General features: G+C 41.8%; 1 protein-coding gene, 1 long non-coding RNA gene and 1 other non-coding gene across 3 annotated transcripts in view; 2 read left to right on the top strand and 1 right to left on the bottom strand.

Annotated features, from left to right (window-relative positions):
• The window catches only part of Prkar2a (protein kinase cAMP-dependent type II regulatory subunit alpha), an 81,513-nt gene extending 66,490 nt beyond the window's left edge, over nt 1–15,023 (bottom strand). The window contains exon 1 of the mRNA XM_003476653.5: nt 14,601–15,023. Coding sequence (XP_003476701.1) covers nt 14,601–14,835 — 235 coding nt within the window. The 5' untranslated portion in view covers nt 14,836–15,023. The remainder of the gene's footprint in view (nt 1–14,600) is intronic.
• Nucleotides 2,776–2,904, top strand: LOC111753489 (small nucleolar RNA SNORA40). The gene has a single exon (XR_002788278.1). It is a non-coding gene; the product is annotated as a small nucleolar RNA SNORA40 (small nucleolar RNA).
• Nucleotides 15,024–15,090: 67 nt separating the features above from the next.
• On the top strand, nt 15,091–21,960 carry LOC134476081 (uncharacterized). Its single transcript, XR_010047551.1, has 2 exons — nt 15,091–15,406; nt 21,482–21,960. It is a non-coding gene; the product is annotated as an uncharacterized LOC134476081 (long non-coding RNA).

Consider the following 21,960-nt stretch of genomic DNA (forward strand, 5'->3'; position numbering starts at 1 on the left):
TCAGAGGTAGAGAAGTATCTCCTGCTACCGATTCTTACTCTCCTCTAGCCACTGATATTTTGCTGGCTCTAATTCTGTATTTTCAATCAAAATTCTTACCAATAATGCACTTTCTTAAGGATTTTAATAGAGGCGAGTCTCCAGGTTCTCAGACATGCAGTGTTTATCAATTGAAAAGACTGATCAAGTTATTTTAGTTATTTTAGTTATCACATCGAACATCATGTGTAGTGTGGTGGGTTTTTTTGTTTGTTTTTTGGTTTTTTTGTCTTTTTGAGACAGGATCTCACTATGCAGCTCAGGCTGGCCTTGAACTCACTTTGTAGCCCAAACTGGCCTCAAACTTGCAACCATCCTCCTGCCTCAGCCTCCCAAGTGCTGGAATTACAGGCGTGAGCCACCACATTGAGTATTAAATCCTTTTTATAAATAAAAATATTAGTCGAGCATAGGCTCAGTGATAGAATGCATGTTAAGCATATGTGAAGCCCTGGGTTGAATTCAGAGAGAGAGAGAGAGAGACAGAGGGGCAGAGGGGCAGAGAGACAGTGAGGGAGAGGGAAAGAGAAATTTGAAAACTGGAAGTATGATGGTAATTATAGGCCTGCTTGATTCCTGTGCAAGTCAATTTTCAGTGAATTTAATTAACACAAATAAGTCATCAAGGGAGTATGGATGTAGAATTTACTTGCTAGAGGTGAACAACAAAAAGATAAACTTTACAAGTGGTGAGACATGCTGGGCATGATGGTACATGCCTGTTGTTATGGCTTCTATCTAGATGTATCCCCCAAAGCCTCACGGGGGTCATAGGTGGGGCTTTTAAGAGGTGGCTGGGTGTAACGTGTGTGACACTAGGATTAAGAGTTTGATGCTGGGATTAAGGGTAATTACTAAATTAGTCCACTGATGGGTTTAGCATAGTTCTGGGCAAGGATAATAGGAAGGTCCATCCTGAGTGTGGGTGGCACCACCTAAAAGGCTGATAGCCTGGAAAGGACAAAAGAGAGAGGCTTGGTGCCACTGCTGCTCACTGTTTCACTATCTCTCGTCTGCTTGCCGCAATGCCCTTCTAACATGCCAGCCAGGTTTGAAACCAGCCAACTATGGACCACAACCTCCAGACTGTGAGCTAAATAAACCTTTCCTCCTTTAACTTTGGGTATTGGGCATTTTGTCTCAGCAAAGAGGAAAGTAACTTAAGAAACCTGTGATTCCAGTGCACTTGGAAGCTTAGGCAGGAGGATCAAAACTTCAAACTCAGTCTCGACAATTTACTTAGTGAGAAATAAAAAAGCAAAAAAAGTGGAGCTGAGGGTGAAAGCTGGGTTCAATCCCAAGTACCAAAAAAACAATAGTGAGCACAGATCTAAATTTGTTTGTTTGTTTTTTATCTTTTTGAGACAGGGTTTCATTATGCAATTCAGACTGGCCTTGAGCTCACTTTGTAGCCCAGGATAGCCTCAAACTTGAAGCGATCTTCCTGCCTTAGCCTCCCAAGTGCTGGGATAACAGGCCTGCACCACCATGCCCAGCTGAAAATCTAAATATTAAAACAGAAACATTAAATCTGTTGGAAGACAGAATGGGTAGAATTCTTGAAAACACTGGTTAGGGCAAAGATTTTATGACTAAAGCCCCAATTGCACAGGAACTATCATAAAGAATCAACAACTGGGATCTCACCCCCTTGAAAAGCTTTTGCATAGCAAGAGAAACCACTAAAACAGTGAAGAAGCAACTCACAATGTGGGAGAAAATGTGTGTCAACTCAGACAAAGGATTACAAACAAGAACATATAAAGAACTCAAAAAAATTGGTCCTTTTTGTTAGACACGGACTGAGCAGTTTGTACAGAACGTTTTGCACTCTCATTGTTTGATTGTCCACTTTCTATGCTTTAATTTTATGACTTAAACCTTATTTCTAAGATGACAATATGTAATTTATCAATTAGTGATTTCTTAGGGTTAATTTTTCAAAATTCTGTATCATTTCTACCCTTTTTTCTGTTTTGTTTTCTTTTAAAAAAAAAATCAGTCCTCCCAGATTTAAAGATCCAATCCAAAAATGTACATCTGAGATGAACACAGACTTCTCAGAAGAAATGCAAACAGCAAATAAATATATGAAAAAATGTTCAACAGCACTGGTCATTCAAGAGACGCAAATTAAAACAACACTGAACGTCCACTTCACCCCAGAAAGAATACCTAGTATCAAGAAATCAACCAACAAATGCTGGGAGAAAGAAACCCTTTTCCACTGTTGGTGCAAGCGTAGACTAGCACAATCACTGTGGAAATCAGTGTGGCAATTCCTCAAAAAAGTAGGATTAAAGGTTCCATTTGACCCAGCTATTGCCCTTCTGAGTATCTTCCCAGAAGAATTAAAAACATCATACTACAGCAATATATGTGTACCCATGTTTATAGCAGCACAATTTGTAACAGCCAGATCCTGAAAAGTAGCCAACTGCCCATTGACTAAGGAATGGATAAAAAGATGTGGTATTTTTATACAATGGAGCACTACTCAGTCATAAAGGAGGATAAACCAGAGACTTATAGGCAAATGGATACAACTTGAGACCATACTCATAATAAGTGAAATAAACCACATGTACATGTGTGACATTATATTGTTAATCTAATTTGAGAAGCTGAAAGAGTAAATAAGATTCAAAATGTACAGATATTGTAAAATGGGAAGAAACTTCAAAAGGAAAAAGGAAACTGGAATGAGGGAGTAGAGGAAAGAAGGAAGTGAACAATGGCACTTGTGTGTGTTTGTCTTAACTTGTGGACTAAAAACTTCATGAACAAGTACAGAAATTAAATCCTCATTTGCATCCCAAAACTCATTATTTGGTGCGAGTTTTGAAATATACAAGAAATATTACTGCTAGACACAGTGGTACAAGTCTGTGATCTGAGACTCAAATGCTGACACAGAGGAATTAAGCTCGGACTGTATAGTGAGACTCTACCTTAGAAAACAAAGCCAAAACAAAAATTATGATATCCTAATACGAATTAAAATGATGGCATTAACAAATATACAATACAGGATATGGGCAAACTATAAAAAAAGAGAAAAAGAACATACACACACACACGATAGCTAAGATAGTTGTACTACTTATTTAAGTTCACTGAAAAGAAAGGTTTGTGCTAATATTGTTTGGGCAATTAAATGCAGATACTTTGTCCTCTGAGTAACTAATAATAACAATATGCAATGTATTAACCATTGTTACCACCCTATTACCTTGTTTTGAAATTTTGGGTTTTTTTTTTTTTTCTCTTTTAAATAAACTTTTAAAAAATAATTCCTCTTAGCCCTGATACTAACTCTCACTTGGTTCAATTCAGGTTCTAAACACCACATCTGAACTGCTACAATGGATTTCAATGGGGTCTCCTAGCATCCAGCCTGACTGTCTTGGCCCAGTTCTTCAATCTCATAATTTTTTAATGTGTCTTCTGCCCATAGCAGCATTTCCTAAACTTGAATCTGGCAAGCTCGAGATTGTGAGTTTGATTCCAGGTGCCAAAAAAAAAATTGATTTAACACTAGGTGGCAAGTACATCTACTGAATACTTGCATTAATGCATAGAAAAAAAGTCTCAATAATTGATGCAAAGAAAAAACTCTATAGACTTCCGGGAGAACATGGCGGACAGATAGCAGATACTACGGAGGCTCTCTGAAAGGCTTGGTTCAGAAGTCAGGAATGGTGTGGACTAAGGAGACATAAGCAGGTAGAGATATGCTCTGCTGACTCAGGAACGAACTGGGCTGAGAGAAACCAACTTGGAATGCAGTCCTGGTGCTAAAACAGGAACAGAAAAGCCTCGGTGTGGAGGCTAGACCCCGCGCCATTGGAAGCCGCGATTTGGGTTTCCCGCCGCACCAAGGCTGGCTGCCTCTACATCAGCTCGGCAAAGAGAGAGACGCGCAGAAGCTCTGAGAACGGGAGTCTGCGAACGGAGTCGAAAACAGGATGGGCAGGGAGGCGTACACTGACATGTGGTGAGGTGAGTGAGAGAAACTGACACTCTACCACAGTTTGACTCCAGCGGAGGACTTTCTGGGCTCGGGCAGTCCTGCGGGAGCAGGGCACGGTGGCGACTCCAGCCACACATTCCCCTCTCGGACGGGACTGGTGAAAAGTGCCTGGCCTGCATGACGCTGCTGGCGGACTCAGTAGGCTGGCCCAACCCAGATCCCAGAGCCTGACGGTGGCCCGGAGGGGCAACTCCCGCGTAGGCTGCCTAGTCCGTAACTCCCTGGTGCGCTGCAGTGGGTGGGAACACCTAGCCAGCGCAATTTGATCAGGCTGTGGCTGACAGGGAGGGAAGCTGGGCCTCCTATGTAAGCTTGCATATATAAGGAACAGAGAATATGGGAAAAGGCAGCAACAAGAAAGGCTCCTCGGCCCCCAATTCTGAGAAACAGGCAATAGCGGACACCGCACCAATAGACATAAAGAGCCTCATAGACCAATTCAGGAATGAAGTTATCAACGACCTGAAGCTAGAAGTATGCAGAATAGTTAGAGAAATGCTAAGCACCACCCAGGAAAAAACAGATGGTGGAATGGAAGAACAGAAAAAGAGGGGAGAATTGTTTGATGGAGAAAACAGAGAAAGCATAGAGTACGTGAAGCAGGTTCAAAGGGACTATCAAGAAACTAAGCAGTCTATCCAAGACTGGCATAACAGCTTGAAAGAAACTAAGGACAGACTATCTGAACTGGAGGGCAGACTTGTAATATGGGAGAATGAAATGAAAAACTTCTTAAAAATAACAAAGAAACAAACAGCAATAATACAAAGACAAGAAGATGATAAGAGGATCCATAACTTAAGGATTAAGAACATAAAAGAAGAAGTAGGGACACAAACAAGTGAACTACAAAAGCTACTCACAGAAATAATCCAGGAGAATTTTCCTAATTTAGCAAAAGGTAAAGATACTCAGATGTATGAGGCATACAGGACCCCAGCTACTTACAACCCAAACAGGGCAACACCCAGGCATATAATAATAAAAATTCCAGAAATTCAATACAAGAACAGAATATTAAAAGCTGTCAGAGACAAGAAACAGACTACTTACAAGAGAACACCCATCAGAATTACAGCAGATTTCTCTGCACAAACCATCAAATCACGAAGAGCGTGGGGGGAAATAATTCAAGCTTTGAAAGATAATAATCTCCAGCCAAGATTGAGATATCCTGCACAACTGTCACTGGAAATTGATGGAAAAACAAGGTGCTTCCAGGATAAAGAGGAACTGGGGGAATTTGCAACCACCAATTCAACCCTACAGAAAGTACTGCAGGATATTCTAAAAAAAAGAAAAATACAAAGAACCCAGAAATAGTGGCGGGGAGGCCACAACAAATGGAGCAGAGAACAAAATGAAGAAAACAAACTGACAGCTACTGACAGAAAAAGAGCTCAACAGAAATGAGACAGAGAAGATTGGATGATAGGAACAGCTATTTTGGGGCTGGGGATTTAGCTCAGCGGCATAAGCGCCTGCCTTGCAAGCAGGCAGTCGTGAGTTCGATCCCTGGTACCTATAAAAACGAAAAAGACAAAAAAAAAAAAAAAAAAGGAACAGCTATTTTGGAGAAAATGACATCTTAATAGGTAATACTGATTTAGTATCATCTTGTTTTGAAGTCTCATCTAGCTTTTGTTCTTCTGTCTCCAATAGTCTAAATAGGTTGTATCTTATTGGATTTTATTATGTACGATAGTATAAGCAAAAACCTTTTAAAGACAAGGAGATTATACAGAAACCATTGTTCATTTTCTGTTAGTCAATTCTAAATACTCTGTAATGCTGTCATTCTCTTAAATGGTTTTACATTGTTTTGATATACTTAATGCTACAGTATACGAAGTTGTACTCAAGGACTTCAAGGAAAGAGTCAATATGGTAACTACTTTTGGGTCGGAATTATCTGGTGGTGAAACACTATTCTGCTTAAATGGTTATGTTTTGATCTGCGCTGTTTCGCTGTTATGCCCTCTTTTATCCTAATCTCCACTCCATTATTTACTTTTTAATTTTTATCCGTTTAATTAAAGGGAAAAAAATAGCAGGATATATTATAGTAACCCACTTTGACTTTCTATTATCTCGATTTGAAGCCCTGTATTACTCTCACCATCTTGTTTTTGACTGATGTTCCCCTATTCTGTTTTGCTGGATAGTATCAGGTTCGAAAGTTTAGGCATCAGCTGTGAAGATAATGAGATTCACTATAACGCCCATTCTTGTTGACTTTTATCTACTTTTGAAGACCTACAATGTCTCCAGTGGTTTGGTTTTGTCGGTTTTGTTCTTTACTGTTTTGTTCAATTGTATTATAACTAATGATATAGGCAATTCTATTAGAGATAGCGGGAGGCATTATGGTAACTACTGTTGATCACCTTGTATTATGTTTTTACATTATCTATTATGTCCACCCTTTTGACTTGACCGATTCTGTTCTGTTATGTCACATTTGGTTTTACTCTCTTCCAAAAAAACAATAAGAACCGTGGGAGCAATGAAACCCAAAATGTGTAATAGTCATTGTACAAAAGAGAGGAAAAGAAAGTGCTCTAAACTATATAACTGCATGCATATTTAAGTGTATAACATAGAAAATGATATCACAGAGTTTTATTGGATCATTGAACAGAACTGTTTGCAGTATCATTGTTGGAATGTCCACTCTACAAGCTTTAATTTTGTGACTTGAACAATTATTTCTAAGATGACAATATGTAATTCATTAACTAGTGATTTCCTACTGTTCATTTTTTTTTCTGTAAATCTGTATAACTTGTACCCTTTCACTGTTTTTTTTCTTTTCTCCTTAAATAAAATTTAAAAAAAGAAAAAACTCTATAATCAAAGTGGATTAGAAAATTAAGCTATTTCATTTTAATATAATTTTATACATCTTATAATTCACAGCATTTATAATGTCAAATGCAAATAACATATCAAGCTAGTTAATAAATCTAAATCATGCAATCAGATGCAAGTCCCAAGTCACAGGTATGTTCATGATACCCCAGGTAAAATGATTTGTTATATTTACATTTTTTAAATAAATTTTAGGAAAAAATTGCTTAATTTTTTAACTTCTGTCACATATTGACATTCTCCAGCTTCAGTGAGGGGCAAAAGAGCCTGCAGAACTTGTTAAAGGCACATGGTCTGACAGCTGCTTTGTAGACAAGATTGTTCAGAGAAGTACAGTAGAACATTCACATTTCAGAACGAAAGGGAAGGACTGAAATGCACATATCCTTTTTTTTTGCTTACTTAAATCTTTTTTGTTTTTTCAGTGGGAAAATATATCATTAAAATAACAACCAGGCTAGGAATGTAGCTCTGTGGTAGAATGCTTACCTTTTATTTACAAGGTCCTGGGTTTAAACCCCAGTAGACAAACAAAAGCAACAGAAAATTCAGTTACATGTCAGTAATTCCTAACTATGCTGCCTATGACTATCACTTGGGAACTTGTCAAAACTACTGGTGATCTATTCCCCTTCCAAATCTTAATTTCTTGAATGTGTGGCCTGAGTGTTTTTTAAAAAGCTCCCAAGTCTGAAAACCACCGCTTGATGGGTAGGAAAATGAATGAAGCTAAATCATACAATGTCTTCTCTGAATAAACCATGTTTTGTAGATTTGATGTTAGAACATATAAATGATAATTTATACAATTATAAAATTAAATTAAAGCTAGGCATGATGATATATACCTGTAATTCTAGCTGCTCAGAAGGCTGAGACAAGAGGATCAAAAGTTCAAGGCCAGCCTGGGCAACTTAGTGAGCCTTTATGTTCAAACAAAATTTTTCAAAAGGGATAAGGATGTAATTTGGTAGTAATATGCATGCTTACCAGGTACAAGGCTCTAGTTTCAAACTTTACCTTAAAAAAAAAAAAGTAACCAAATATCACATATGAACATTATTTGGACATGTGAGAAGCAATATAAATGCAGATTGAATATAGTATTCAATCATAAAGATTTATTTTGATGTGATAAAAGTTTTGTGGGAAAAAAATTTGGTGGGGATGTTTTTTAAAAAGTTTTTCACATGCCTGTAATCCTAGCACTCAGGAGGCTGAGGCAGGAGAATCTCTGCAAGTTCAAGACCACTGTGAACTACAAAGTGAGCTCAAGGCCATCCTGAATTGTATAGTGAGACCCTGTTTCAAAAAAACACACATGTGGGCTGGGGATTTAGCTCAGCAGCATAAGCACCTGCCTTGCAAGCAGGCGGTTGTGAGTTCAATCCCTGATACCAATAAAAAAAAAAAAATGCATGCATACACACACAGATATACTATATATTAAAACATGAAGTATTTATGAATAAAATTATTTCTGGAACTTGAGGATAAGGGATGAGTACGAATGACTCATGCAGGTGAGTAAAATTGATTCTGAGACTTTCCTTAACTCCACATTCATTCAATTCTAGTGCTATCTTTAAAACAGCCATGGAGGGGCTGGGGATTTAGCTCAGTGGCATAAGCGTCTGCCTTGCAAGCAGGCAGTCCTGAGTTTGATCCCTGGTACTGAGAAAACAGTCATGGAAAATACATGGGCAAATTTTTAAACAACCATTCATATACATTAGAGCTGATGCTTACTTACCATAGTAACATAGCCCTGAGTTAATGAAGTTAGGTGATCGGTAGATGGGGGTTTATTACACTGTGTTTTTTAATAGGGCCTTGCTAGATAGTTCAGACAAGAACTTAGTATGGAGCTCTGGGTGGCCTTAAATTCACAGCAATGCACCCCTGCCTCAGCCTCTCCAGTGCTGGGATTACAGGTGTGCACTACCATGATCAGCTTTACATTCTTCTTATTACATATTCTCAATTAATAAATAGACACTAACTCTTTGCAAAACACTCCTCTAAAAGATACATCTACCATTGACACAAACTCAAAAAATACACATTGTCACCCCAATATACACTACTAGATCTGGTATTTCTCTGTCCCTGAGGGTATCCTCTGCCTCAAAAGATCCATCTGCAGTCTACATATGCCCTCTGAACTCAAAAATGACAACTCTAGCCAAGCATAGTAGCACACACCTGTAATCCCAGAACTCAAGAGGCTGAGGCAGAAAGATCACCATGAGTCTGAGAACAGCCTGTGCTACACAGTGATTTCAAGGCAGCCATCTAAACTACAAAATGAGAGCCAGTCTCAAAAAAGAAAAAAGAAAAAACAGCTTTACTCTAAGGACTGGGTACAAAGTCTCTGTTAGAGCACATACAAAGTCTATGGCTGCCAATTCACACTAAAAGCTTCTGAGGAATGGAAATGGGGACTTTCCCACCACTTTTTGCCTACTATGGATCTGAGCATATACAAAGTTATTAAATATAAATGGCCTAGGCTGGGGATGTAGCTCAATGGTACAATGCTTGTCTAACATACGTGAGGTCCTAGAGGTTTAATTCCCATATCCCCAAACATGTAAAAGGTTTTTTTAGCCATAAATAAAAAAAAAAAAAAGACTAAATGATTTCCTCATATTACCCAGCCTAAAATGGACTACGAAAACACAAGCCATTTGCTTATAGCTGGAGTCATTTTATTGACTAATTGGTTTGACTATCGCCTGAGTTGCTGAGATTATAGATGTGTGCCACTATGCCCACTCTAAATTAATTTTTTTTTTTTTTTTTTTTTTTTTTGTACCACGGATGGAACTCAGGACCTCAAGCTTGCCAGGCAGTTGTCTGTGCTGCTGGCTATATCTCCAACCTAAATTAACTTAAATAGAACCTTAAATACAAAAAAAGTAACACTAAAAGGTCTATTTTCCAAACTCTGAATAGTCATACTTTGTCAGTTTTAATTGTGAAATGCTGTATACTACAGGGGTGACTGAATACAAAAAATTTCAAAGAGAACAATTTATGATGAACAGTCCTAAAAAAAAAAAAAAAAAAAAAAAAAGAACAGTTGTAGCAAGTCATATGTTTTAAAACATAAAAAGGTTGTCCCAAGATTTCTTTTCATTCCTGAAACTACACTATGTAAAATTACTATTAATTCTTATCATGAGGACATAGATCTTTATATAAAGCAATTTATTCCAAAATTATCTTTGCTTCTTTGGAGGTAGGTAATCAATCTGTCCACTCAGGCTTCAACCAAGAAAAACCACAATCTATGGTCAAATTCTGAAATAAAAATTTTAAATACTTTTTTAAAAAAATTTTTTTTTCCCTTTGGTACCAGGGATCAAACTCACCACTTTGCACATGCCAGGCAGGTGCTATGCTGCTGAGCAATATCCCCAGCCCCCAAAAAAGATTCTTAATGAGCAAAAATACACCTCATATTATTTTCTTCAAGCTGCTTCCTTAGTGAAAACAGGGCAGGCTACCACTGAACTATATCCCCAGCCCATCATCCATTTTTTTAATAGAGTAACCACTTAATCTGGAATAATCTCATCCTTCAGTTGAAGTGTAAACTAAGGTTATTCTGTGCCAAAGAATGAAAACTCAGTCTGTTTGTTGGTGTACACATGTAATCCCAGCACCCAGGAAGCTGAAGGAGTTCAAGGTCAGCTCAGATTACACAGTGAATTCAAGACCAGGCTGGAATACACACCTGAACCTATCTCAAAAATAAGATAAATAAACTAAAAATAAAAATCCAGACTGGTGTCTTTGCAACCTAAATGTCATATAGAAATTCAAGGGACTAAAACTGGGCATGGAGAAACATGCCTGTAATCTTAGCACTTAAGAGGCTGAGGCAGGGGGATCATTGTAAATTTGAGACCAACCTGAACTATAGAGCAAGAAGCTTTCTCAAATGCAAAATAAAATAATTAAAGGAGTTTAGCTCAGCAGCACAAGCACTTACCTGGCAAGCACAAGGTCGTGAATTTGATCCTCGGTACCAAAAAAAAAAAATAATAATAATAATTAAAGAATGAGCGCACTGAGGATGTATCTTAGTGCTTGGGTCAATACCGTTAATCCCCCACAAAAAAAGGAGCCCAGCATAGTGACAAACACCAGTAATCCCAGCACTTAGAAGACAAGGGCAGGAGAGCTGCTATCTAGGCCCAGTCTGGACTACTCACTGAGTTCAAGACCAGCCAGTACTAAATAGTGAAACTGTGTCCAAAAAAAAGTCATCAGAGACTAGACCACGCACAAACCCTGAGTACTAGCTCCAGCACTTAAAGTAGGGGGAAAACCCACTGAATGCATTGAAAATACTTGTAAAACATGTATCCCAAGAGATGATTTGTAAAGAATTCCTACAACCCTAAAAATAAAAACACAACCCTATGCACAAAGGGTTTAAAGACAATCCTCCAAATGTCAATGAATACTTAGAAAGATACTTAACGTCAGCAGCCATGCTATAGTCACTTAAGAAAACAAGGTTGTATTCCTCAAAGGGTTAAACACAGATTTATAATATGGCCCAGCTAGTCTACTTCCAGGCACATACTCAAGAAAAATGAAAATGTAATTCTACTCACAAAATTGTACAAATGAATATTCATAGAAGCATGATTCATAATAGCTACAAAGTGAAAACAATCCAGGTATCCATTAACATATTAACAAAATGTGGTATAGTATCTCTATCCAAACAGTGTATTAATATTTAGCAGTAACAAGGAATCAAAGGCAAAGCAAGGACACTGCGCTGGGGAGGCTAAGGTGGGAGAAGCAATTAAGGCTTTCTTTGTTTCTTGTTTGATTTTTCCAGAAAAGTCTCATTATGTAGTTCACACTTGCCTTAAACTCACCATGCAGTCCAAACTGACCTTGAGCTCAAGGATGAGCCTCCTGCCTCAACCTCCCAAATGCTGTAACATGCCCAGCCTCAGCCTGAATAACAGCAAGACTGTCTTTAAAAAAAAAAAAAAAAAAAAAAGGAATGAGGTACTGATACCCGCTATGACATGACACCAGTAAACTCTGAAAACATGATAGGTGCCATGTACTGTATAATATACTCTTTTAGTAACAACCCACTAATGGGAATGAATGTTAAGTGGTATCTCACTACATACAATTTATTTTTAGTCTTATTTATAAATAGAAATCCAACTTACACTGATTCCTATGATTATACGTGGCATAGCCACTTGAGACCTGAAAGAAAGTTACAATGATCATAAATCAATCCAATTAGATATGAAGCTGGTGTGGTGGCACATGTAATCCAAGAATTCAGGAGGCTGAGGTGGAGGACTGCTACAAGTTCAATGCCAGCCAAAACTACATAGTGAGATCCTGTCTCAACAGGGCTGGGGGTTTAGCTCAGCAGCACAAGCACCTGCCTGGCAAGTGCGAGGTCATGAGTTCAATCCCCAGTACCAAAAACACAAAAACAAAACAAAACAAAACAAAAACCATCTCATAGAAAACGAACAAACGAACACACAAAAGTTATGAAAGATGACAGGGCTAGAGAGCCAGGTGTGGTGGCTCACGCCTGTAATCCCAGCACTCGGAGGCTGCGGCAGGAGGATCCTTGCGAGTTCAAGACCAACCTGGGCTACAAAGTGAGCTCAAGGCCAGCCTGAACTGCATAGTGAGACCCTGTCTCAAAAAGACAAAAAAAAAGATGACAGGGCTAGGGATGTAACTCAATGGTAAAGTACTTGCTTAACATGTGCAAAGGGGTCCTAGGTGCCATGCCCAGTGCCACCAAAGAAAAACGGGAAATAAATAAGATGATAAAGCTGGACATGGTGGCACATGCCTGCCATTCCAGCACTATGGAGGTTAAAGCAGGAGGATAATAAATTCAAGGCCAGTCTGGGGTACATAATCAAGTTCAAGGACAATCAGCACTATACAGACAACCCTGTCTCAGAAAAACAAAAAGAAACCTTTTAAAGGCACATTACCGCTCAGAAATTACTATACTCATTTTGAAAATAAAAAGATCTGAAATCAAACAAGTTTCATGCTGGATGTAGTGGGGCAGACCTATAATCCCAGCACTCAAGAGGCTTAGGCTGTAGGTTCACCGTGAATTCAATGCCAGCTAAGCTATACAATGAGCTCAAGACCAGCCTGAGCTACAGATCAAAAACAAAAACAACCGAGGGCTGGGGATTTAGCTCAGCGGCATAAGCGCCTGCCTTGCAAGCAGGCAGTCGTGAGTTCAATCCCTGATACTGATAAAAAAGAAAAAGACAAAACAAAACAAAAAAAAACTTTCACAACTTGCCCCACAACTATGGGTGGTAGAGACTGTGACAGGTTTGGAAAACAGTATGACTTTCCAAAATCCCTAATATAACAACGGAAATAGAAGTGCAATTCTACTCTTTTCAAAGTGAATAAACAGACATATTGTAGAGCACACAAATTCAACAGCTTCCCACAGCAATGGTCATTAACTACTGTAACCTCAATGTGAAGCTAGACAGCATTCAACTCAAATCTAGTTTTTTCAAATGCGACCAAGTAACACTAACTTTGTGTCTCAAATGTTTTCGTGTTTTGTTAACTAAGTTTAAACTTTAATTCCTGCATTAAAATGACAAAGAGTCTTTGCTGTTGTTTTAGTATTTTTTTTTTTTAGGTTTTTATTTTTTGGTGATGAGGACCGAACCCAGGGCTTCCAGCTTGCTAGATAAGCATTCTAACTCTAAGCTAAATCCCAAGTCCCTGAAAAGTATTTTTAACCAACCAAGAACATGAAATTGCTCTTGGACATATTTGTTTAAATTAGATACCGTACAAAATGTTGCCGGTCTTCTTTCCTGCAACTCACATACTAAACAAGATACTTAGTGTTTTACTTACTTAATATATATATATGTTTTTTCATTCTGAAAGACCGTGAAATGCACCCTCAAGCCAGGATGAAATGACCAAAATCTGCTTGAAAATAGTTTAGCAAAGAAGCTGGATATAGTGGTATTCTCCTCTAATTCTAGCCCTCTGGGAGACTGAGGGAGTAGCACCAGAAATTCTAGTCCAGCTTGAGCTACTTAGTGAAACACTGTCTCAAAATTTTAAAAAACATATAAATAAGTAAAAAGGGCTAGGGACATAGTTTAGTGGGTTCAATTCCCAGTACCGCAAGAAAAAAATTTTTTTCAGCAAAGCGGTGTGGGTGGTGAAACGGTGAAACATTTGTGACAGCTAATGGCATCTGTTGAATGTGGACGTATTCATTCCAGTGATTCCCATCTTTTCTTCTGTCTACGCCTCCAAGTTTTTACAGTAACTTTTCCAAAAGGTGAAATCCTGCGAAAGTTACCGTCCAGGTTCTAAAGTGCCAGCGGGTGAATGCGAACCAACTGTCTGGTCCTCGGAGCAGGAGACCGCGGAGGGCTGGGGTCTTCCACAGGGCCTGAGCGCCAGCTGTCCCGGCCCCAAGGAGCTCAAGTCCCTTCGCGCCGGATCTGACAAACCCTTCTGGGGTTCCGCTGGGGCTCCCCGCTCCCGAAACCTCGCATTCCGAGGCACCCGACCCCGCCCCAGCAAGGCCGCGACCAGCTCGGAGCGCGGAGACCCCCCGCCCGCCGCCGCCTACCTTCCACTTCCTCGTCGTCGTCCGTGTCGCTCGCGTCACTCGTGTCGGGATCGGGGCCCGCGTGGGGCTCCGGCTCGCCCGACTGGGCGGCGGCGACCGGAACGCGGGCCTCGCGCAAGCGGGTGAAGTAGTCCACCGCGAACTCCACCAGGTCGGGCGGCCGCCGCCGCAGCACCTCCACGGTGTAGCCCTGAAGCAGTTCCGTAAGTCCTGGCGGGATCTGAAAGTGGCTCATGCCGGCGGCTGGCGGCGCGCGAACGGGGCCGCGGCCTCGCCCTCCTCACGGCCCCCGCGGGTGCCCGCGGCTTGGCGTACGCGGTTCGTTCGGTCCTCTTCGCGTCGCGCCCGAGGCGGCCGGGGCTGCGGTTCCGGGCCGCGTCACCCTACACCCTACGGCCACCCTGCCACCGCCGTTGTCCCTGGGCCGCCGCCGCCGCCACCGCGGACCCACCGGCAGGCGGGCGGGGCGCGCGCCGGGATTGTGACGCAGGCCGCAGGCGTGCGTGCACGGCCCCAGCGCGCGTGCGCGTGGCCGCCTGCGGATTCGGGAGCCCCCTAGAGGCTGGATGCGCGGCGGGAACCGAAGGACCGAGGGAGTCGGGCTGGCCGTTTAGAGCCTTTCCGTTGTTCCTTCAGCACTCGCTGTGCGCCTCTAGCGGGCAGTAGAGACACAGGCGCAGAGACTGTGATCACGAGCTCATCACGGTCCCAGCTGTGGCGAAGGGCAAGAAGTCCCATTCTAGACCGGGTCCGTACTCACACAGACCCCGAGGACAACCTACAGGAAGCCTTCTGAACACAACACAGTAAGAACAAAGCTCTGGTCAAGTCAGGGTCACCCTGGCTCGCGGGTGGAGTATTCCATAGCCTGTCAGCCATTTGACATAAGGTCTGCGAGATATCAAATGGGAAGGCAATGTAGGAAGCTGAAGCTCCATTGAGACAGTGATTTGAGAGCCAGGAGCTCACTCAACCAGCCTAATACAGTGAGAAGTAATAAGGCCCAGAGCAGGAAGGAACTTCGTGCCTGTTCCTCTTTCAGAACACTCCCACCAAAGTTTCCGGGTCAATACTTAATACACCCTCCACACCCTACACTCTGCCCTGGGCCCTGGGCCAGCACGGTTTGATGAAGTGTAGCAGTCCACAAGTCGCGGTTTATCCTCAGCCTCATAGGAGGTAAACAACGCTGGCTACTACTCAACTTGTTCCCACTGTTGCAGAAACCCAGTACCGAAAAAAAGACACCTTGCACCAAGGAGTTGGAAGGCAAACTATTTATTATACTGCTGGGCTTGTGGGAAGATCAGTTCCAAACCACCAGTTGTGCATCAGCTTTGAGTTTTGGTTATATAGGGTTTGCAAGCAGGAAGTACACAAGCCAATAGCAAATCAGTTATAGACTATATCATATGTTGTTAGGCAAATTGGGCAGATTCCATTGGAGGGATTGTTTATAAGGTGGGAGCGTCTTGGGAGGGAGTTGGAGCAAGGTAGATGAAATCATGTATGTCCTTGTCATTGACAGGCTAGACAGTCCTTGGAACAGGTTACTAAAACAGGACATATTTTTAGGTAGGACAACAGAAGCACTGCAGCTGGACTGGGTCAAACTGAGCTGGATCAGACTACCTATGAAAAGCAGCTGAATGCAGTCGGTTAAGGCTGACTGGATTTGGTGGTCCAGTTATGGAGTGGGCCAGATGAGCACATCTTGTCCCAATATAGTGTTAAACTTCTCGCTAGTTTTTAAATTTTCTGTCCCACCACAAGGTGGGGGGGAATAGAAGGGAGAGACCCTCCTGTGGTCTAGGCACTAACCAAAGACACCATGGACACAGAATCCTCCCTGTCAGGCCCAGCCAGGAAATGATTAGCTGTATGCTTAGAAAGCTGGAGGGCACTTGAGATAGTTAAGCACTACCTAGTAATTACATAGCATTAATTAAAATCCTCACTAGCACTTCCCGTACGAGCTTGGCATACCCCCAAGATCTCAGTGCTGCTGGGAACTGAACTGCTGGTAGGTAGCAGGAGTGCCTCATACTCAAGTGGACAGGCCAACCCAGGCTCCACACCAGGCAGACTTGTGATAAGAAACAGTAACTCTGAACAAGTGCCTTGACCCAGTAGGGTCTTGGGCCATCAACTCTGTGAAGGGAGGAATAGTGTACCACTTACTGTCTGTGGGTTTGGTTTGTTTGGTTTTTGTTTTTGTTTTTGTCTTTTTTCATTTTTATCGGTACCGGGGATCGAACTCACGACTGCCTGCTTGAAAGGCAGATGCTTATGCTGCTAAGCTAAATCTCCAGGCCCTGGTTTGGTTTTTTCTGATCAGTACCAAAGGTCAAACTCATGACCATGCGCCTACAAAGCAGGCGCTTATGCTGCTGAGCTAAATCCTCAGCCTTGTCTGTGGGTCTTTATAGAGCACTCCTGGAGAATGTTTACTGATGGAGTAACTTTGAACACAGCAAGGAGAGCAGATGAAACTGTTTTTTTTTTTTTTTTTTTTTTTTTTTTTTTTGGTCTTTCAGGATCTCACTATGCAGTTCAGGCTGGCCCTGAGCTCACTTTGTAGCACAGGCTGGTCTCAAACTCACAACGATCCTCCCACCTCAGCCTCCTGAGCGCTGGGATTACAGGCATGAGCCACCACGGCCTGGCTCAGATGAAACTGTTATCCCTACTCCACAGCCTCACAACTGGGATCCTAATCAGGTGTGATGGTGCACACCTGTAATCCCTGTCTTGGGGAGACAAGCAGGAAGATCACAAGTTTCAGGACAGCCTGAGCTATAGTTAGTTCAAGGCCATTCTGGACTATGTAGCAACACCTTGTCTCAAAACAAAAAACAAAAACAGAGGTGATGAAAGAGTTTTGCCCTACAATAAATTACAGGGCATTATGGTGGTAGTTCAATATGGTGGAAGGCCAAATCCAGGATCCTTACCCTGATGACCACTCCCCTTGTATTACAACTTCTTTCTTCCTTTCTTCATGCACACGAAGAAAATTCCAGTCAGCTCCTCGTGTATCATCAATGCCTACCCCAAGCACCACATCCAATCAAAGGTCACATATAGCCCACATCCCCATATCTGGGCAGAAGAGAAGGCCAACCCTTGCTGGTTGTGGGCTCCTCTCCAAGTCCTTTAAATGAAAAGACCACTTTTACTTTTTCTTATATTCTGCTCCTTTATTGCACCGGAAAAGTCTTAACAGGTGGTGGCACGTGCCTATAAGCCCAGCACTTGGGAGGCTGAGGCAAGAGTATTGTGGAAAATTTCCCAAGCCAAACCAAACCAAAACAAAGGCTCTTTGCACTAAGGAAACAAGAAGGTAGCATTTAATCTTTACACCTGTGGACTGCTGGACTTCACACCAGTTGACTGTTGCAAGTTCTCAAGCAACTTCCCTGAATCAAGAAGGAGTTTAGTCTATATAGAATTAGAAGTGGGAGGTACAAAGCATGTTTGTTTATATACAATGAATAATATATTGACAAACAGGCTAGTCTTGAAACAAGAGAAACATTCCAGGAACAAGGGGAGGGTGATCTTACAGAATGAGTATAGTTAAGGACATTACCATAATATAGAAATGCTCAGAGAAGGCCTTTACTGAATGAACATGAATCAGCCCAGAGTCCCTTAGAGTATACACAGTTTGACTTAGTGCTCTTCTGCAGCTGGGCTGTGACATTGTCAGGGTCAACTGAATTTAGCAGAAACAACAGAACAGCAACTTGGTCAGAGGTCTCTAATTGATCATGAAATATCCGTAAGTTTACCATTTCATGAATGTGTTTCTGTATTATAAGGGTGCCTCAACAAGAGGATCACTTCAAGTTAGAGGCCAGCCTGGGTTACTTAGTAAATCTGAGGTCCACTTGGGCTAAATAGTGAGACCTTGTCTCAAAAAGCAAAGCAAAACAAAACAAAACAAAAATCCTCTCCTTCAAAGCTGTGCTTCTTCTGATCTCAGAATATGGAAACCTCACTGAGGATAGGCAGTTGAAAGGCTGGAGGCAGGGGCCTGCAATTCAACTCTTCTCTGTTCCACTGCTTTTGGATAGACTGATTCTTCCAAGTTTTCCTTGACAACAATACTCAGAGAAGCTAGGTGTGACTCCCAGGGCAACACCACACCTAAGGAATCCTATACCCAATCTTTTGGGAAGGCAAATTCACAATTCCACCCCCCTAGTGGACCCATATTGGCAGGTTTCATGTTTTAAGGAGGGACAGGCACCTGTACAATTAGAACTCTGACCTCGATTACAAAATAGGGGACAGAAAGGCTATACTAGTGCTACTGACAGATGGGTGTGGAAAATTTTTCTCAGTTTAAGTGACCCCACCACTGGCCTCTGCCAGAACCAACTTGTTCTGAATGATCCACAGCAGCCACAAACAGTATTTAAAAGGCATCCTATCTGGTGTGGTGGCACATACCCATAGTCCTAACTAGGAAGGCCGAATCAAAAAGACTGCAAATTCGAGGCCAACCTGGACAATTTAGCAATGTAATGAGACCCAGTCTCAAAATTTTAAAAGTGCTGGGGATGTAGCACAGTGCAAAGGCCCTGGGTTCAATCCCTAGTACCATGCATACACATATACATGCAAAAACTTCCAAAAAGAGTACTCAGAGCAGGGATTCATGGCTCTGGCTAATCCTTCAGTAACAAACAAAAGAAGCCAAGGACATTTATGGATAACTGGCCAAAGAAGAGATTCTTTTAACAGGACAGAATATCAGAAGCCCAAGTCCTGTGTCCTCCACCTTTATCCTGAATCCTAACCTGCATTCAAGTCCTTCCGGTTTTGCTAGTGGAAGTCATTATGACAACCAAACTTACAGGCAGCCAATAACTGAAAAAACAGTACTGGACAGTGAGTAAAATAGGACGAGAAAGAGCAGGGACCCTCACAGGTGAGAAAAGTATGTGAGGAGGAGGAGGATGCCCCAGATCTACTCACAACCCCTTAGGCAGTCAACATCCTATACAGACTGCCACAAAACCAACCACAGACACAGACATGGACATGACTGGGACAATTCTGAGATGTTTACAATTACAAATGTAGAGTAGCACAGGTGGGACATGTGTTGGGCCCAGTTGCAGTGAATGTTGATGAAAATGAACGTGGGTAGGGTGTCAACTGCTGTTTCCAATGCAACAGTGAATTTCATTTTTTTGTTGTCTTCATTGTTGTTGGAGACAGGATTTTACTATGTAGCCCATACTGGCCCCAAATTCACAGTGATCTATCTTACTGGGATTATAGGTATGCAAGCATCCCCATACCTAGCAACTTCATGTACTCTTCTTTTTTTTTTTTTTTTTTAACCAGCATCTCACAATGTAGTTCAGGCTGGACTTGAGCTCACTATGTATCTCAGGCTGCCCTTAAACTTGTAGAAATTCTTTTGTCTCTGCCCAAATGCTGGGATTACAGGTGTGTGCCACCACACCCAGCAATTTCATGTAGTCTTGACAGGTGTATTATTTTAAATGTCTACTTCTTTTTCCAGAAACAGGGCAAATTTTAACCATTATTTTATGCCCTCTGGCTATGAGGGAATTTCACCCTGTTACCTGACTAAGGAACTACTCTAAGGTACTCTGAGGCCCCACTAGACTCCTGGAACCTGCTAGTCACCTGATCATCACTGCATGGAAAACCCTCCAAATTCACTACAGGAGTTATTACCACCAGTTCCACTTTAGAAGTACTCATAGCCAGGCATGGTGGCACACACCTGTAATCCCAGCACTTGGGAGGCTGAAGCAGGAGGATTACTATGTATCTGAAGCCAGCCTGGAATACATAGTGAGCTCAAAAACATTTTTTTCTAAAAGTGCTCATGAATCTCTAGTTAGCAGGAAGGAGTGGGGAAGTAAGTTATTCCTTCTTTGGCCTCACACAAGCTGTCCTTTTTTCTACACAGTGCTCTACCATGAAGCCACTATCTCTGGTGCAAAAGGTCTAATCTATTTTAACAATAATTCATGCCCAAGGAGCAGTTAGTTCCAAGACTACCTGTTTCATTACCCATGAGCCAACCCCTTCCCCAGGACACTGTGTCCCAAGACAATAATGGTCTCTGCAATGGACCCATAATCTGCCTCTGGGATACCTCAGGACAAGGAAAGAACCTGGCTGGAGAATCACAGACCTGCATGCTCACTGGATCAGAGAAAGCAAAAAAAGGTGCCTGCCAGGAAAGAAATGATGGGTAGTTCCTGCCAGGACTCTGCTATCCCTTACCTGACTCACAGGTTGGGTACCTGGGCTTTGACCCAGAATTACTGACATGCTTCCTGGAGCCTAGGGCAAGTAGCTCAAAGAAAGCTTCTGATAGGATAATACTAACATACTCAGTCTGTTTTACTACCGAGGACATTTTCAGATCACTTTACCCTGTCTGAGCTTCAGCTTCCACATCAGAAACTGATGGTAAAATATATCTACCCAAGCTGGGCATGGTAGCATATATCTGTAATTCCAGCGCTCCAAGGCTGAGGCAGGAGGGTCTTCTTGAGTTTGAGGCCAGCCTGAGCTATGTAGTAAATTCAAGGCTGTAGGGAGCCAAGCGACAGCCCATTGTTGTCTCTCTGTCTTTTTCTCTCCTATGGGCACTGTGTCTGTCTACATTAACCATAATCCTCTCCTGCTTACATCACATACCCGGATGTGATGGTGACTTGTATTTATCCCCTTAGCCTCTTTCTATCCCTCCTCTCGCCCTTGCCCTATAAAATATGTGATCACTTCCTGAATAAACAGAGGCTTGATTGGATTATTTCGACTTGCTTTCATCTCTCTTTGTCTCCCCTATGTCTTTTATTTAATTCCCGTTCCCCCTCCAGGAATTTCCCACGGATTGATCTACAGGCCGGATCAAGTGGCACAAAACATGGGGCTCCTGACACGGAGGAGTTAACAAGGGAGCCTTTCGAGAGACAGCCGGCTTAAACTAAAAGTAAAAACAAATTAAACCAAAGACCGCAGCAAGAAGTAAACAAACTAAATCAAGGATTAAAGCTTAAAGCAACAGGACATTAAATTAAGTACCGAGGCCTACACAGACGACTACCCAACGTCCTACCCGAGTCACAGTGAGTGAACGGCGTCCCCATTCCCTTTCCCAGACATGGGTCAAGTATTGAGCGAACACAAATTGTTCACGAGAGGCCTTATAAAGGCATTAAAGACAAGAGGGGTAAGGGTTAAAACAAAAGAATTATTACAGTATTTTCAATTTATTCATAAGGTTTGCCCTTGGTTCCCCCTAAAGGGTTCTATAGAAACCAAGAAGTAAAATAAAGTAAAAGATGCTTTAAAAGTT

Source organism: Cavia porcellus, unplaced genomic scaffold (assembly GCF_034190915.1).
Source record: "Cavia porcellus strain 051 isolate PalLab524CR breed Dunkin Hartley unplaced genomic scaffold, mCavPor4.1 scaffold_5, whole genome shotgun sequence".
Taxonomy (NCBI): domain Eukaryota; kingdom Metazoa; phylum Chordata; class Mammalia; order Rodentia; family Caviidae; genus Cavia; species Cavia porcellus.